Below are 18,180 nucleotides of genomic sequence, written 5' to 3' on the forward strand. Positions count from 1 at the left end.
TTACTTTATATTTTTGGTCTAAATATAACTCTCATTATATTTTGACAAATATTTACGCTTAATTTTAATGGAGGGGCACATATCAAGCTCATAATCAAATAACTCATAACCAATTTTAAATATCTCATTCTTTTAGAAATTCACATGTTTAACCCGATCCATCTTTTTTGATTTTCATATTCTTCTTCTCTTTGAGATTTAAATTTGAGTTTTTTTACTTCGCCCAAAAAAAATGGTGTTCGCCACAATTCATCTTCTCCTTCTTCAACTCTGGCGTAAAATCCCTAAGTACTAACACATAATAGCAATGAAGTATAATTATCTTTTGCATACCTCATGAAATTTCTTCAAGATAAAAAGGACGGAGTCCCTTTCATGTATATTCTTTTACATCCTCATTGATGAAGAAGCACTATGTTCTTTTCATCTCTTGTTATAGTGGTTATTGAAAAAAATATTATAAAGACGTGTGAATATATTGATCTTTTAGTCTATCAATAATTTTCTAAATTAGACCTGTTTAATCTCAATTTTGTCCCAATTTTTGTTGAGGGAGCAACTGTATTTCATGTGGCCATGACATACTTACTTGTTATAGTGGTTTGTTAGTTACTGTGTTGTTACGGTGAATTGTATATTAGATATTCACTTTAATCTTTAGTAGAACTTTGATGTTAATGATTTTTAAAAAAAGACTTAGATTTGAGTTTTTAGAGAGAAATATGAAAATAAAATAAAATAGGAGTGGTTAAATAAGTTGATTTCTAAACGGAAAAAGAACAAATATATCTTTGAATTATCACAAATGGTATGTCAATATCCTTTATTATACTTTAAGGTTGTATATATCCTTATTATTACTCTTTTGGGTTGTGTATACCCTTAAAATTAACGGACGGACATGTGTCTTCATCTCAAGGATTTACTCGATTTTATATTTTTATTTATCTAAAATTAAAAAACCCACCCAATCCACAACTTTTTTGTTAGGGAACATCACTAATTCCTTGTTGATAAAAAAAAACAAAAAAAAACTTCATCTTCAAGAATGAAGCTAGTGACTAGACGAAGGAGATATGAATTCCATTTAGGCGAGTCAGGGCTTGGCTTGACCCTGTGTTCTCTCCAATCCATTCTATTTAGTTGAAAGACGGATATTCTTGCTATCTTCAGTTAAATATTATAAAGCCCTTCGCCCTATCTTGAATTCGTTGAACTTTCACTCGAGCTTGATCGGGGTACATCTTCTCAAAAGTTTCAGACCACAACAATGCACCAATTCCTTTCAACAACACAAATCGATTATAAGAATATTTTCAACCCTGAACCAAATTAACATCTATTGCAAGACTATTTTCAATCCTAGACAAAGCTACTAAATCTGAATCAAAAGCTTTCCAATAACAACAAATCTATGGTGCACTGAGTTATAATTTAAACTTATTTTAAGAATATTTCCAAATCCTTTTAAAGCTTGAAGCTTTATTCGTCAATAGTAATATTTTCAATTCCTTTCAACAATAAAAAATTAATTCAAGTTTAAAATTTTCGATTCGATTGTAGACCCACTTTTAAATTTAGAAGTTTTATCTGTCAATGCATGACGATAGTAATTTCAACCCTTTCAACAACAATAATTGATTTGAACAAAAAATTGAAATGAAATCTTTGTTTTTCATTGAGAGCATGTTTTAGGGCTGCAGTCCTTTAAAAGTTGGCATAATTCACGGACATTTCAATTATAATCTATACCTACTGAACATTTACATTATTCAAAATAAATACCTATTAGATACTTACTACTGAGAAAAATGCAACACACGCATATTATATTACTGCAATTGAATTTCTTTAAGCGCCAAAAATAAAAAAAACAGGATAAAAAGGAGAAAATGGACGTAGCTTCAACTACAAACAAATCAAAATTTCTTTTTCATAAATAAATAATTTATTCATTGAAATAGCTCAGTTCCATCATTAACCATTGAATTTCCTAGACGAGAAGCGTGATAAATATTAAGAAATTGAAGAAAGGTGTTCGATTTCAAACAAACAGTTTCACAAACCCTTTTTCAAAATTGGGAAATTTCTTCACTGAAACAGCGCAATTCCACCATTAATATTTGAATTTCCTTCAACTTTTTTTGAACCTGAGACAAAAAAAGAAATGTTTGCTATTTCAACTTCTACTTTTATATATATAAATTAGTTGGATTAAGAGAAAACGAGGGTGATGAAAGCGACGACGATGGTGGATGTACGGCGGCACTTTGAATAAAGAAGGATGAAGAGTCGACGGTGGGTGGACAATAACCAATTTTTTTTTTTTCCTGGTCATAATTTTTTAATTATTATTTTGATAATGCCGCATGTACATCGTTAAGTCGTTACCGCGAATGTATTATACTTATTTAATATTTTTAGCTGATTATTACAAAAATGCTCAAATAATTTTAATTTGAATTGGTAGAAGTATTTGATAAAACATAAATAAAATGTTCAAATAAATTATGCGGATAACTTTAAAGACCGTATATGACTTAAGCCTTATTTTAGTGAAATTTGAAGAATGGCTGCAATGAAGATGTATTGAAGAAATCTTGTAATAAAATTTAATCAAACTTGACAACAACATTATGCGCTCTTATATAATGCTTGCTTAGTTAAAAAAAATGGTAGAAAAGCACCGATGATGATACATTAAAATTTTAAATATATAGTGCTATCATAATATTTATTTTACTAATTAAGTTTATTCGTAAAAAATTTTAACGGGTTTTTAAATATTTATTATATTTACATAATATAAAAAAATATTTTGCCATTTTAATTTTTTTTCTTGATAAAATTTAGTTGAGTGATTTTGTTGACACAAAGGTCTAATTGAGTGATTTTATTTGATACAAAACAAAGTTCAATGATTTTGTTAAATAAATTTTCGAAGTTGAGTGAACTTTTAAGATATTAATTCCATATTAAAACTATAACTTACAATTTTTATGTGTAAAAGTAGATGATTTGTTCGATTTTATTATTGTTTGCCGTTTTTTTGATTTTAAAAGTAGAATGATCTATCGTTATTAAATTGAAAATTGATGTTATGTGAGTGACTAATTTATTAAGATGACAATTATTTAGCCTCAAATAATTCATGTGAGAAAATAGCAATACGGTGACAAAATTATTCTTCTTCTAACTAGTTAGAATGCTACAAAAAATAATATTATCCGATAGTTATCCATCTTGAACCAATTACATAAAATAAAAAATCACACAATAATTTAAAGGTATAATATAATTGAAAAGAAACTTTTTATAGAGTTTTAAAACAAATACAAAATTAGGTAGAAAACAATAAACCAAACACTTAATAAAAATTTATTCTTATATTACTAATCTTTGCATTATTAGTTCTTGCCTTATTAATTTTTATACGGAACGAGCCAAAAAATATAATTAAAGGAGTATATATGAATTAAAATAATGAGGAGGGACGAAACTTTAGAGCAATTTGAAATACAAGCAGAAGCAGAAGCAGAAGCTAACTTTAGCGCAGCTTCACGGTTCTCGCCATTAACGCAGGTAAGGGTTTTTTTGTTCTCCTTCAGTTTCACTTCTATTCTCTTTATTAAATTGCCTATTTTATTCTATTCTATTCTATTATAGAGATGATTAATTTTAGTTGCAAAAAAAGCTAGGGCTTGCATAGTAAGTAGAGTTCCAAATTAGTGAAAAAGATGAAATTTTGATTAGGCATTGAATTTTACGTTTGGGATCATTATTATTCTGGATCGCAACTAATTTAGACATTTTCTTGTTTCTGCAAATCGAAAAGCATATGTCCATGTTGAAAACCATATCCGTGCTCCTCCTTACAGTACAAACTTATTAAGTTACATTCGCAATGTTAGCATGCCATTTTTCAATTGTTCTGTTACATTTTAACAGTTGGATGCATTGCCAATCCTTTGTTCCATCCTAGGTAATTTTAGATATTTGAAGATTTTCACTACTTCTTCACTCCACGTCTTGTAAACAAATATCAATGTGGAAAATCACCAGATTGTGAATTTTGGATTCTTAGTTAAGGTGGCTAAACTTAATTTCCATGCGTTAATGAAAGGAAAATTGGGATTCTTAGTTAAGGTGGCTAAACTTAATTTCCATGTGTTAATGAAAAAAAAACTCTTAAGTTAGAGGATTTGAGATAATGATCCTAAAATAAAGTGAACAAAATTATCTTCTTTGGGCTTGCACTCATATTAATTAAACCCCGATTAATATGTAGATTGACTTGTTGATTCTTGTTGGCAAGGGTAGAAGTTAACATTGCTAGAAAGCAAGAACCTTGAGGTAAGACAAAAAGTTCTTTCCTTGAAAGTCACGCGCACAAGATGTTTGATGAAATATCTTTTTTATGATAATGTGAGTTTAATTAGAGCGAGTGAGCTCACAATATTCATGATTATTTGAGTTAAGCTTTACATGTCGTCAATTTATGAAAGAACTATTCTTCTAAGATTTCAAAGCCATGTTTTCATATTTAAATTTATTGATGAAATTATGTAAATTTGAATTTTCATTGTACTTGTTATGAAATATGTAAAGATTTGATTTTCATGCTCTAAAGTGAAGAATTCTAGGATGTTCTTTAATTGCCACAACTATGTTAACGTTAAAAACTTGAAGATTTAAAATCAACCTTAATGAAATGGTAACCGTACAAAAGCTTGCGAGTAACTGTATAAAGTAAGGGTTACTGGTTTTTTCATAATGAGGCATAACATGAATGGTAACCATATATAGGGTTACTAATTTTTCCATAATGAGACATAACATGAATGATAACAGTACAAAGGGTTAGGAGTAGCCATACAAAGAGTTGCTAATAGCCTGTTTAAGTGCTTGTTATTAAAAAATGAGATGTATGGCCAAACTTCTAAAATAAGTACTTTTGGGGAGCAACAAAGGCTTATAAAAGAAGCTTTAGCACTTTTGAGAAAAATATACTTAGAAGTACATTTTAAAATAATAGACTGTTTAAGTGCTTATTTTTAAAAGCCGAGATGTTTGGCCAAACTCTTGGGAGAAAAAAAGTGCTTTTGGGCAACAACAAAAGCTAAAAAAAGAAGCTTTTCCTCAAGTGCTTATTTGGAAAACACTTTTGAGAAAAATACACTTAGAAGCACTTTTTAAAAACTTGGGCAAATGCTAATTGTTTCCTCAAAAGTGTTTGTAAAATTTTTTGTCCAAATACAAACGACTTCTCACCAAAAGTATTTTTTGAAAAACACTTTTCAAAATAAGCTAATTTTAGAAGCTTGACCAAACATGCTATTATTTTGTCATAATGAGGCTCACCATGAATGGTGACCACACAAAGGATTACAAGCAACCATGCAAAGGGTTGCTAATATTGTCATAACGAGGCACAAAAGATTTGATGGCCGTATAAAGGGCCAGGAATAACCAATTTATCTCCACAATTGGGCATAGTTAAGAAAAGTTCAGTCGATTGGAAATATCTGAAAGCTAAAGAAATAAATGTACTTGACTAAGAAATATCTAGTAGTGGTTGCTTGAATGTGATGTTGTTTATATGATAAGATTTTATGAACTGTTCCCTTTCAGAGTTTATGTTATTACATACATGTTTATTTAAATCTCATTCTAACTTTAGCGAGGGGGATGTTGAGACTCACTGAGTACGGTGAATTGTATTGACATTCTTCTGGGAACTTGATTTGATTTGTGGTACAGCATAGGGGTCAGGTTTGCAGACGAGCAGACTAGAAGCCAGAGATCCCTCGCTTCCCATGCTTTTGGTAGCTCCACTTCTTGCTTTCGGTGGGGACACATGAATTCTTTGTTTGAACTTGGGGACACATATATTCTAATTCAGTTATTCCTTTTATGTAGTCATTAACTCCAGTTTAGAGGCTTCATAGACTGTTTTAGAATTTGAGTTATCTATTCACATTATTTATATATTGTATAATGATAAGAAAATGCGTAAACACATTTATATCGAGCAACTTGACAATGCACATGCACTTAAACCTGCACTGAAGTTGGAGCATATGAGATCATATGGACCATTGAACTGATATCCGGACCTGGGATTTGTAAGTCCCTTGGGGATTCATCTTGCTACATCTTTATCCATTGCTTCTATGATGTTCCATCAGGATTTAGTGGCTTCTGACCAAATTTGTGGCATCCCGATGTGATATCTCTAACCAATATTTATATGAATTTTGTAATAGCTCTTTGTAGGGGGAAGAAATTTGTGGGAAGACAACACACTTTGTCGGAGAAGAGAGATGGTTCACCACAATGAAGCATGTGAAATGTGCACCCGCACGTGCATGTTGATACATGGACAAAGGGACCCCTCACCAATTATTAGCTCTTTCTTCAAAGTCATGATCGACAAGCGCTTCTCCAAAGTTCTGGTATAGTATGATTTTACACTTGTTTTTCTTTCTTTTTTGTTTTTGAGTTTAAAGTCTCCTAAAGAAAGCATTGGTTTTAATAACAATATTTGCTTAATTTGTTCTAGTATTTTTCAAATTTATTTTTTACATCCAATAGCTTGTCTTTTTGAGGTTAATTTGGAGAAACTTTCTTTCTTTTCATAGTTCTAGGCTTGCCTCATTTCTTTTTAGCACATTTAATTAGTACTCTGTTGCACCTATGGAGCTATCTAGTTAGAATGTCGGACATGGACAAAACAGCTCAGATGACCTTCTCTCATTATATCTTTTATGTGCGCGGCTCGCATAGTTTGTCTGATGTGGTTATCTCTAACCTTATCCAATCTTACATGCTTCCACATCTATTTTAACATCTGCAGTTCTACAACACTCTATTTTTGTATGTGTATTACATCTTCGTCTATCATATCATTCTCTTAAAAAACTCAGCCTAGATATTTTGATTGCCTGCATTTAGGACCACAATCCCTTGACAAAGCCTAAGTTGAACGTTGGTTACAGATAAAGAGAACTTTATAATCTCATTTGAATTGTCGAATGAGGTCTGTCAATCTTAACATTTTTCATGTTTCAAACTTCGTAGAGATTACACTGCCTATAGAAGAGGAAACAAAAGGATAGGAACATTAGAAAGATGACCCTTCTTGGCTGGAATCTCTATCAAGAAATTCAGTCTTTTTCCCCCTTTCACCCAGTGATGCTTAAACAGAAAGACGTTCAAACTATGACTAGATAGGACCAACTTCAACTTGTGATCCATGTCAATTCTTCCAATATTCGAGTACAGTGCCTACCTGCTAATGTTGCATTTAAATCTTTTGAAGCATTACAGAAATAAGACGAAGCTTTCAATCTAGTCATTAGAGGGAAGGCCCTTTCAATTCTGGGATGGGATCTGTCTCGTCATCCTTCAATCATCGGCTCAATTCTGCTACTTAACATTTCAAAAGTCCTTACAACAACTTGAGCTCGTTATAAAAAATTATATTCCTTTATCCTTACACCCTGATCTGCATTGTTGAAATTTTTCAATAGAGACCAAAGAGCCGGTGCAAATTGCCAACAATCGAAGAATTCTGAATCCTCTTGTTTAATACTGGAATACTGGAGTAGTTTTTCTCTGTCAAGTGTAAATCAGGGGAGTAACTTCTCAAGAACTAATCGAAAGAGAGAGGAATTCTTTTAAGTTCATTAAATATACTCCTAAAACTGATCAACAAAAGATGCCAGTCAGTCTTCAAAGGCGTTAAAATTCCAAAATGAAACATTTGGTGCTTAGAGAAAATAATAGAAATAACTAATAGAACCTTGAAATCAGATACTTTTGTTATTTGGTCCTGTAAGGCTACATAATTGATGTCCAATAATTAGCCAGATATGAGATTGAGGGACTACTTTCGAAAGAAAAGAGTCAGAAGCTGCTGACCCTTTCTATAAGACCTGGAACTTTTCTTCTTCTTCTGATGGAGGTGGGGTGGGTTATGTCCATTGACCAAGGGACGTCGTACGGTCCTGTTTTAGGTTTGGGAACTCCATTTCTTTTGCCTCTAGTGCTGAAGGGGTTGTTGTGTCACAACAACAACAACAACAACATACCTAGTGAAATCCCACAAGTGGGGTCTGGGGAGGGTAAAGTGTACGCGGACCTTACCACTACCTCATGAAGGTAGAGAGACTGTTTTCGAAAGACCCTCGGCTTAAAAGTATCTGTCCCAAGAAAGAGAGAGCAACAATATATATACACCATATCGGCTAAAACAAGAAGCGAAATAACCTATTGAGGCACATACTGGTGGAGGTAAGATTGTGGTGTACGAAAGGTGAAATAAGGAGGCGGGTGGTGAACATGAAGAATTGGGAGGGGTAAAGGTGGAGGGGAAAATGTGTTGATGGATTGTCAAATTATTAGTCGGAATGTGAGGGGATGAATGGCCCCAACAAAAGGGCCATCATTAAATAGGTTTTAGAGGTGAGGGGTAGATGCGATATGTTTTTATGGAATTTTTTTGGAGACTTTTACAAATAGCATTATTAGAAGTGGGGTGGGGGGAAGGTGAGTGAAATATGACTGTATTTTGGGTGGAATGTGAGGGGATAGATGACTCCAACAAGAGGGCCATCATCAGAGTAGATTTTAGAGGATGTGGGGTAGATGTGATATGTTTTCAAGGAAAAAAATTGGAGACTTTTACATATAACATTATTAGGGGGAGGTGGAGGTGAGTGAAGTATGACTATATTTCGGCCAGGGATGTTTGGGAGGAATACTCATTCTTTGGGATGATAGAATGTTGGAGTATGTGGAGGTTAACAAGAGGGGGTTTCGTGTTAGGGATGCAGTTTAGATATATTAGCAATGGAATTGAGTGGGGATTTGGGGTTATCTATGGACTTGTAAAGAGGGTTCAAAGAAGTTTGTTTGGAGGAGTTAAGAGTTGAGATGGGGAAGTGGTATATACCTTGGGTGTTAGGTGGATTCTTAATACCATAACATTCCCACCAGAGGTTTGATGTAAGGTTGTGTCCAGAGCCATGGATGAGTTATCATAATTCATTGATAACCTTTATCCTATTATTTTCCTTTTAAAATGTGTCTCTTTGACTTGGTTCAGGTCGGAGAACTCAATATCTAGATCGATACTAGACAAATTCCTAGTGTCTACTTCTTGGCAGGAGTTGGCTCTCAATGTGATCCAATTTCCTCTTCCGCGACGATTATCAGATTATTCACCTATCATGTTGGATGGAAGTAGAGGAAGATAGACAAGATTTTTAGACTTGAGAACTTGTAACTAAGTGTGATTTATTTCGGGGATAGAGTGACTGGTTGGTGATGAAGTTATGCAGTGGATGGGAGTCTTTCTTCTAGGCTTGCCAAAAAGTTGAAATTGCTTTAAAAATATAATGTTGTAGACTAAAGAGGTTTTGAGAGGGTAGAGGTGAAAATGAGAGAGATTATAAATGAAGTGGGGAACTAGAAATTGTAGAAGTGGGGAGGGAGTTAGAGGGAGAATAAGAGGAAAAAGGGGTTGAAGAGGGAGCTAGCCAATTTGGCCATAGCCCAAGAGGTTAGTTGGAGAAAGATCGAGGGCGTTATGATTAAAAGAGGGGGACTCTAATACATATTTTTTATATGGATAGTTGTTGAAAATAAGAGAAGGAATTCTATGGTGTTGGTCTACATGGGTTGATGCATGTGGGGGAGGAGGAAGTAGAGGAGGAAATTGTAGATTTTTACGAATGTTTGTTCAAAGGGGAAGCATATTGGAGGGCCTAATATCGGGTGGGGTGGGGTGGGGTGAGGGTGGGGGTTATGGTTCAATCAAATTAGTGAGTAGGAGTGTTTGTGGCTAGAAAAGGTGATCGAGGAGGAAGAAGTGAAAAGGGCGATGGAGTGTTGCATGGGTGATAAAGCTCTAGGCTAAGGTGAACCCATGATTTGAAGATAGGGGGGCACCACTATCTTTAAAGGAAAAAATCCAAAAAATCAATCTTTTGTCTGGGCTCAAACTTGCAGTGTCATGAGATAAAGTGATGGCTTCAACTAGTGTACCCAGATGAGTTTTGATTATGAGAGTGCACAATTAAATATATCATCCTTTCTTAGACTATTTATACATATATATACAAAAAAAATTAAAAGTTATTGGGTGCATGTGAATTTGCAATTTATTTGTTATTTTTCATTATGTTCTTCTAAAGTGATTGCCTAGATATGCTCACAGACTAGAGCTTGTCACACTAGAGATGAGATTATCTTTCTCTTCTACTGCCACTGCTCCGACACGGACTGCCACTGCTCTGACAACTTTGTCACGGACTGCCACAACTCCAACGACTCTAGGGCTCTGTCCGGTGAAATTCTCTTTCTTCCTTTCTTTTTCTTTCTTTCTTTTTTTCTCGTTTTCCAGCAAAATACCTCTAGATCTATTTAGATTTGACCTAGATCTAGTGATTTCCGGCGAGATCCTTCCGGCGAACTTTCCGGCAAACTTTCTGGCGATTGAATATCTCCGGGCCCGGTTCTATCTTTCCTCTCCTCAACTGATTATTTGTAGTTTGATTACTATTCTTCTTTCCTACTTCCTACCTTTAGTGTTTTAGTTATTGTTATTCACTTTCTTTCTTCACTTAGTGTCTAGGGTTCTTGGTTTGCATATTAGCTAGTGTGTGTTGTCTATTTATTATACATTCTATATTGTCAATTATTATCTCGTTGCTTGTATTTTCTTAATTTATTTGTTATCAGTTTTTTCACTTTGTAGTTCATATCGTTTTAGTGGCTTTGGTACTAATGGTGGACTAGGGTTATGTCCTCAATTGGGGGTGAGGCGATGGGAAATAGTGGTAAGAGGGAGAAGGGTTTTTGTAAGTTGAGAGTAGGATCGTGGAACATAGGGTCGCTTACAAGAAAGTCTCTAGAGCTAGTGAAGAGTCTTAAGAGGAGAAAGATTAATATAACCCGTGTTCAGAAGACTAGATGGGTAGGCTCCAAAGCTCGAGATATGGACAGATTTAAATTATGGTACTCAAGAGGCTCAAGAGATAGGAATGGAGCAGGTATTCTAGTCGACGTGGATCCTAAGGAGTGTGTGGTAGAGGTAAAGAGGATCAGTAATAAGATGATGTTTATTAAGCTAGTTATAGGCAGGCTTATTGTGAACGTTGTTAGTGCGTATGCACCCTATGTGGGTCTGGATGAAGTCAAAAGGCTCTTTTGGGAGGATTTGGATGAAGTAGTGAGAGGGATACCTAGTACCGAAAATTTTTTCATTGGTGGAGATTTCAATGGTCATATCGGTACAACTTCTAATGGTTTTGATGATGTCCATGGAGGCTTTGATTTTGGGAAAAAGAATGGCGGCGGGGTTTCTCTCTTGGAGTTTGCCAAAGCTTTTGAGTTGGTTATTGCTAATTCGTGTTTTTTGAAGAGGGATAATCAATTGGTCAATTTTAGCAGCACAGTAGCTAGGACTTAAATTGACTACTTACTCCTCCGGAAGGGTGATAGAGGCCTTTGTAAGGATTGCAAGGTTATTCCAAGTGAAAATATTACCACCCAACATAAGCTTTTGGTGATGGACTTGGAGATTGAAAGGGATAGGAGAAAGAAGACCCTTTATGGTCGATCAAGGATTAGATGAGGGGGCCTAACTCCCGCCTTTTCTCGGGAGATGGGGGAGAAGTTGAATGGTTTAGGGGCCTGGAGTAGTAGCGGGGATGTGAACAACATGTGGGGCATGACAGCTAGTTGCATTAGAAAAGCAGCTACCGAGGTTCTTGGTGTATCGAGAGGAATCTTTGGTGATCGTCAAGGAGATTGGTGGTGGAATGGAGAAGTACAAGACAAAGTGAAAGCCAAAAAGGTTGCCTATACAGAGTGGTTGGAGTGCGTGGATGAGGAGGAAAAGAATAGGCTTAAAGATATCTATAAGAAGGCGAAGACGGAAGCGAAGTTGGCGGTCAACAGTGTTAAGATGGCAGCTTTTGAACGCCTGTATGTCGAGTTAGGGGAAAAAGGTGGGGATAAGAGATTGTATAGGCTCGCCAAAGCGAGAAAGAGAAAAGCACGCGATCTGGATCTAGTAAAGTGCATCAAGGACGAGGATGTTTTGGAGATGATAGTTCATAAATACGGGGTAATTAATTGGGATTGGAGAACTAGATATATAACTATGTCTTTTGGGTGTAGTTTGTTGAGGATATCATGAAGGGATGAGAAGATTTCATTGTAAGTGTCATTTAAAATAGGAGATGGGCGGAGAGTTCACTTTTGGGGACATAGTTGATGTGAGGACAATTTATTGAAAGATGAGTTTCTGAGCCTACACAAAATATCTTGCCAAGGCACTTGACGATCCAACAAATTAGGTTAGTACCAGGTGTAGAGATTTTTTGGGACTTGGGAGTTAGGAGGGACTTCTACGTTTGGGAGGTGACTAAGTTTCAAAGATTGTTGGCTACTCCATAAGCAAGTCACACCGCTAGATATTTTCGATACTTTGTGGTGGGGTATGGGGAATAATGGAATGTTCTCTGTTAAGCCCTTTTATGAGAAACTTTGGTTAGAGAAGAGGATGTATTTCGTTGTAATGCAATATGGATACCAAAAGGGACAAGGAAGGTATAATTTTTTTTACTTGACTAGCTACTATTACTAGAGAGGTGATATTGATGGCGAAAAATCTTGGAAAGAAGAAATTGTTTGTGTCAGCTAGTGTTACATGTGCAAGGAGGCAGACGAGGAGGTGGATCCCTTCTTCTTCATTGTGGTCTAACTATGAGGTTGTGGTGGATATATTTTGGTGGTTTGACACTTCATAGGCAATGCCAAAAACAGTGAAATATTCGATGTTCAGTTGCAAGAGCAAGAGAAGGAGGAGAAGACACAGGGAATTGAATGTGGCTCTACTCGCGTTAATGTGGGTTGTTTGGAGAGAGAGAAATAAGAGAGTTTTTGAGGGGAGAGTAGAGCTTTTCTAGTTGAGGAGTAGTCTCCAATCTCTTATTTTATTTTGGTGCACCCATAAAGTTCCTTACTGAATAGAAAATTGGGTGGAGTTTGTAGAGAATCATATTTATTTGTGGATTTGTTACTCTTTGGTATTACCCCTTGTATACGGCCAGTTTTTCTCATGTTTATGAATGAAAATACATTTACTTGATTATTTTTAAAAAATAATTAATTTCATTAGTTTCATTGACGGCATCAAGAAGATGCAGTCAGTACATGTAACTGATGTTTTTTGGGCTCTCTTCTTGTCATATTGTCTATGTACTTCGTAAAGCATGTAGATTAACCTATCCACTCATCGTATCATTTTGTTCCTTAGCTACTTATAAAAGTTCTCTTGAAATTTCTCAACGTCAACTGTAATAATGATTTGTTTAATGTGTGCAAATCTTACTTGAATTAGATCATGTGGTTCAGTACTTACATTACTAATAAAAAGCTAGATCATGTGTTTATGTTCTGAAGCTGTAAATTTTTGTAAATTAGTATTTTTATTACATCCGGATAGGGGAGGGGGTAAAGGGAAGGGGATGATGTGCTACTGATGGGATTTGAACCCTCCACCTCACCTGTAGAAGGCAGGGAGCTCATCAAGTGAACTAGCTGCCCTCAACCCTGGAAGTTGTAGTTTTCTTTTACCTCCAAAGCTTTATTGTTTAGTGGTAACAGTTGGCAGCCTCACACACAACAAGTGTGAGCTCGATTCTCACTATCCTCTTTCCTCTGCCCAACCCTCCTAAGTAATGGAAAAAAAAAATTACTTTAAAAAAGATCTATGAAATTTCTGAGTGAAAAATGTTGTTACAGTACTTTATGCAAGTTCTAAGAAGCTTTGTTGAGTGTCAGTTGGGTTTTCTCACCATAATGCTTTTAGCAAAGTCAACGTTTATGCATTTCTTTTCTTTGGAAATAGTTGGCGTGCATTTGTTGCTTTAACTTTCCTAATAGTTATTTTATGCAATTTAAATTGACTACATGAAAGGGCTGAATTGGTGTAAATTTTTTGGAATTTTTATGATAGACAAATGCTCATTGTACAATTCAAACACTTCCAATGGTGTGGTGGGTAACTTATTTTTTTAGCCTAGATGTTGAGTTACATATCAGTTTATACTTTATAGCCATTCATATTCTAAGTACAAACTTTTCAGTACTTTCCCCCCAGATTTGCTCGATTGGTATCTCACTTAACTGATCAAGAAACTTATCTGGAGGACTCAAGTGGACAGCGATGGAGGGTGGGAATATGTAATAATAATGGTTCGCTTGCAATTCGACAAGGATGGCATACCTTTTCATCGGAACATGGTCTAAAAATGGGAGACTTCTTGGTTTTCCACTATATTCAGGGTCAGCACTTCGTTGTTCAAATATATGGAACAAGCGGTTGTCAGAAGATCAACTCTTATAATGGCACTCGTACGGGGAAGAAAAGACCAAGAACTAATTCTGCAGCAACTTCCCATGATGAGCTGTCTCCAGAAACTGACATAAATTTAAGGAAAAAATGGAATTCAACACCCTCAGTTACTGCTGTACCAGAGTCTGAAAGGGATGGACACCAGCCAGTGACCACAACTTTTGCATCAAACATTGATGCAAACAATGGAGAGCGACAAATAGTTCCCCAAGAAGAAGGAACCAGTGATGTTCCACAAGGTGAAAATAGACCTCATAATCACACTGATTCAATATCACAAAGGGAATCAAGTTCAGTAGATGGGGCTCCTCGTGAGATGGAGTTCTTAACCTTGAAAGCACCCTTCCTTGACGTACAAATCACTCAGACTGATAAAATTTCTGGACCAGTGAACGATATTTCAGTTTTGGGCCAAACAGATGAAAATGGCCATCATGTGGGTCTTATCTCTAGCACATCTCTGAAATCAGCTGAAAATGGTAGCAATGGTAATTTTTTGGCATAATACATAAATATGCTCTTTAACTTTGGCTTCGGCTGTCATCTATGCTCTCCAACTTTGGGTGTGTACAAGTAGGCACTTGAACTTGTATAAAATTTAACAAGTAGACACATGTATCCTACGTGGCATAATACACAGGACGGCACGTAGGATACAAAATTGCCATGTAGGATGTCAAATAGGGACAAATGTGTCTATTTATTCAAGTTTTGGATAGTTAGAGTGCCTGCTTGTGCACTAGTAAAGTTAGAGGTCACAGTGGCAGATGAAGCCAAGTTAAGGGTCATATTTATGTATATGCCTAATTTTCCCCCTTCAATATATGTCATATTTTCTTAATATCTTTACCGTTCTGGAAAGAGTGGAAGGGAAAAGGAAGGGAAGGGAAAAATACCAAGGGGGAAAATAGGAAGGAAGTGGGAGGGAATTTTAGTGGGGCTAATAGAAAAATGATCTCTGTCTCTATCTACTTCTCTAGTAAAATGAAAAGAAGAAAAAAGAAAAAAATTGTACTTTTCCCTTAATTTCCTTCCTCTTCCCCATTTTCCATGCAAATGTGTGATTTACTTTGATTTGCTCCAATATATATTCTCAAGCACACAATGGTACGATTTATTAGGCAGTCATTTGGTGTGTTTATATAATAAAGAAAGTCACTGTACCAGCAACAATCAGGTCACCACAGAGAAATCCGATGAAGCATCTCAATTTAGTAAGCTTCCAGTCTCTCATAGTAAGCATATTTTTGGTTCTGCTGTCTTAAATGTAGATTTGTTGTTCTGTTAAGTTATTTGTGAGACTAAATTTTTGCTTTGTCTTTTTTCTTTTTTGGATATCTATTAATTGAGGGGCTTTGCGCCTGCAGGTAAGGAAACAAGAGTAGATAAGCTAGAACTGAAGGAGATGGCAGCAAAAACACATTGCCCTTCTAAAAAATTAAATGGTATAACATTTTCATATTTAGTTTATGATTCATTTGATATTCTCATAACTGCTCATCATCCCATGCATGTAGTCACTGTTGAGTCCCTTTGACCATCTTTCCTGCTACTCTCTTATTTGATGTATACTGCATATTAGCAAATGCAGGAAAAGAGCCAAAAGTAACAGAGAAAGATGGCCAAGATTATCCTGAGGCTATCATTGGTAATAACAAAGCTATAAAAAGCGAGCCTGCTGATTCAGGAGACACATCATTTCCTGATGCTAGCAACTTCTCATGTTCGCTGCGGGTGGATGGTCGAAATTTTCTGGTGAAAATCTTGCTGAAATATTATTCCTTCTGCTATTAGCTGGATTTTGAGGAATTTCATTTGTTTGATTTCTTCCCTGCAGCATATACACTCCTTGAATGTGTATATCTTGAGTGTTCATTGGAGTGACATGCATTTTAGTACTATTTTCACCTATCCTTGGCATTGAATGATCAAAGAAAGATATTATATAGGGGTTTTGTAAGCATACTTTCGGCCTAAATACTCTTAAATATTTTCGATAATTCATGAAGATTGAGGACAAGGGCTGATTACTTTGTCAGTAAAATACTGAAAAGGAACAAAGAAAATAAAACAAAATGTTGAAAAGGAATAAAAGATATCATATCTTAGATATTATTGAAAGCCAATTTCACTAATTTCCGTGCAAGTTTCTTTATATAAAAGGAGGGTCATGAAATCACCACCAAGTTCGTAGTAAATTATTATGTTAATTTTGATTGCAAGCACCACTCTGATGGTAAAGTTTGCGTTTTCTTTAATCTAAAAATTAATGAGAATCCTTTGTGATTGAAATGACAGTCATTTACAAAGAACCTAGTCAATGTGATTGGCAATGGACATTATTTTCTTGTTCATTTTCTTAGTCATAGCAAATGGCTGATTTCAGCAGACTTTTTATGCTATGAAGATTGAGCATTCTGTCTATTTCTCTAGGAGAACAAGTTCTGATCTTCTGTAAAACTAGAATTCAAAGGGAAGATGTCATATCTCATTTTCTGTGTAGCAGGGCCTACATTCCATTGCTATTCGAATATTTGGCATTTTTAATTATCTGATTACACTGTTCATTCTTTTTTTCTTTTTCTTTTTGCCATGATTTAAGGCATAAAGCTTTCTCCTTAGAGAATGTAGTCCACTCCACATTGTGCTTAACTACGTGTATTTGGCTGAAATTGTCTTTTGATTCCTGCATGTATATGCTTTTCGTCTCCTCGATATCTTTGAATTTAGACCTCCTTAAATTACTGTGTAGGAATTACCACAAAGCTGGCCACAAGTTTTAGTGGGCAGGAAGAAGCTGGGAAGGTGTATTGTTTATCTCAAAGGGCCAGATAATAGACGCTGGCCTGTCATCTATCATGAGAATTTCGGTTCTAAGATTTTGGCTGGGAACTGGGCATTATTTACTGCAGTTTATGGCCTTAAACCTGGAGATGAATGTCTATTCCAACTTTCAGATCAGTCGATACGTATGTTTACTGTACATGTAGCCCACAAGGTAGATGTCACTCAAACTACTTTGAGTTGATTATTGTTGAGGCAGTAGTGAGAACAATGTAAATGGGGAGCTATGTCGAGATTTTACTTGATGGTTCTTGTATATTCACTTGATTTAAGCAAATCTGTAGTGGATACTGGATTTATTCATCCTGATTCCTGTGCTTTACTTGATGGTTCTTGTATATTCACTTTCATTTAGCAGCATCATACATTGAAGAAAATAAAGGACTCAAAATTGCAGATTTGACATGCACCCTTTTCATTTTTCTTAGAAGCATAGCAGTTGGAATAAGTTGCTCTGTCCGGCTGAATAAGCAGAGCATTTTTTTTTCAGTGTACAGTCAGAATATTGAAGGTGGACTGAATTTTTATTGCCTCTTATAAGCTGTGGAAGTTTTTATTGCTATGTGCTTATTGAGAGAGTAACTTTAATAAATAACATCTTTAAGGGTTGATATTACAAGTCCTAACAGTCGACTGTTTAATACCTAGCATTAGAATTCTAACAATACATAACAAATTAATATACGAATTTTTTTTAAAAAAAATGGAAAAAGAAAAAGAATTTTTTTTGATGGAATTAATGAGCAATTATTCTTTTCATAAATATAAGATTTATAACTAATAGAATATATCATTTCTTAGTTTTCTCTTAATTAGTTTGTTTTCCTATCTAGTTTGTTATCAGAAGCATGGTGTTCCTGCTTCTTCTTTGTTCTTGCTTTTCTTTATTTTTTTCCGTATTGATG

General features: G+C 35.1%; 1 protein-coding gene across 13 annotated transcripts; it reads left to right on the top strand.

Moving 5' to 3' along the window:
- The first annotated feature begins 3,468 nt into the window (after positions 1 to 3,468).
- LOC129896450 (B3 domain-containing protein Os01g0905400-like) lies at positions 3,469 to 17,584 on the top strand. 13 transcript variants are annotated; one of them, XM_055972360.1, is made up of 9 exons: positions 3,506 to 3,582; positions 4,289 to 4,353; positions 5,761 to 5,847; positions 6,267 to 6,455; positions 14,163 to 14,919; positions 15,553 to 15,666; positions 15,799 to 15,876; positions 16,014 to 16,186; positions 17,184 to 17,584. In XM_055972360.1, the coding sequence occupies exons 4-9, from the start codon at positions 6,324 to 6,326 to the stop codon at positions 17,457 to 17,459; spliced, it is 1,530 nt and encodes a 509-aa protein (XP_055828335.1). In that variant the 5' UTR covers positions 3,506 to 3,582; positions 4,289 to 4,353; positions 5,761 to 5,847; positions 6,267 to 6,323; the 3' UTR covers positions 17,460 to 17,584. The 13 variants fall into 13 exon arrangements, with proteins under 13 accessions (XP_055828324.1, XP_055828326.1, XP_055828327.1 ...); XM_055972354.1 differs by having other exon boundaries at positions 6,277 to 6,455; XM_055972356.1 differs by having other exon boundaries at positions 5,761 to 5,825.
- Positions 17,585 to 18,180: the final 596 nt, after the last annotated feature.

The sequence above is a fragment of the Solanum dulcamara genome, chromosome 7, assembly GCF_947179165.1.
Source record: "Solanum dulcamara chromosome 7, daSolDulc1.2, whole genome shotgun sequence".
Taxonomy (NCBI): Eukaryota; Viridiplantae; Streptophyta; class Magnoliopsida; order Solanales; family Solanaceae; genus Solanum; species Solanum dulcamara.

Bases quoted from the DNA above. Each gene is read 5' to 3' on its own strand.
- LOC129896450 (XM_055972349.1), top strand. From the start codon at position 3,484: ATGAGGAGGGACGAAACTTTAGAGCAATTTGAAATACAAGCAGAAGCA. The intron at 6,456-14,162 runs GTATAGTATGAT...CAAACTTTTCAG, and splicing joins AGCGCTTCTCCAAAGTTCTG to TACTTTCCCCCCAGATTTGC. The intron at 14,920-15,552 runs GTAATTTTTTGG...ACGATTTATTAG, and splicing joins AGCTGAAAATGGTAGCAATG to GCAGTCATTTGGTGTGTTTA.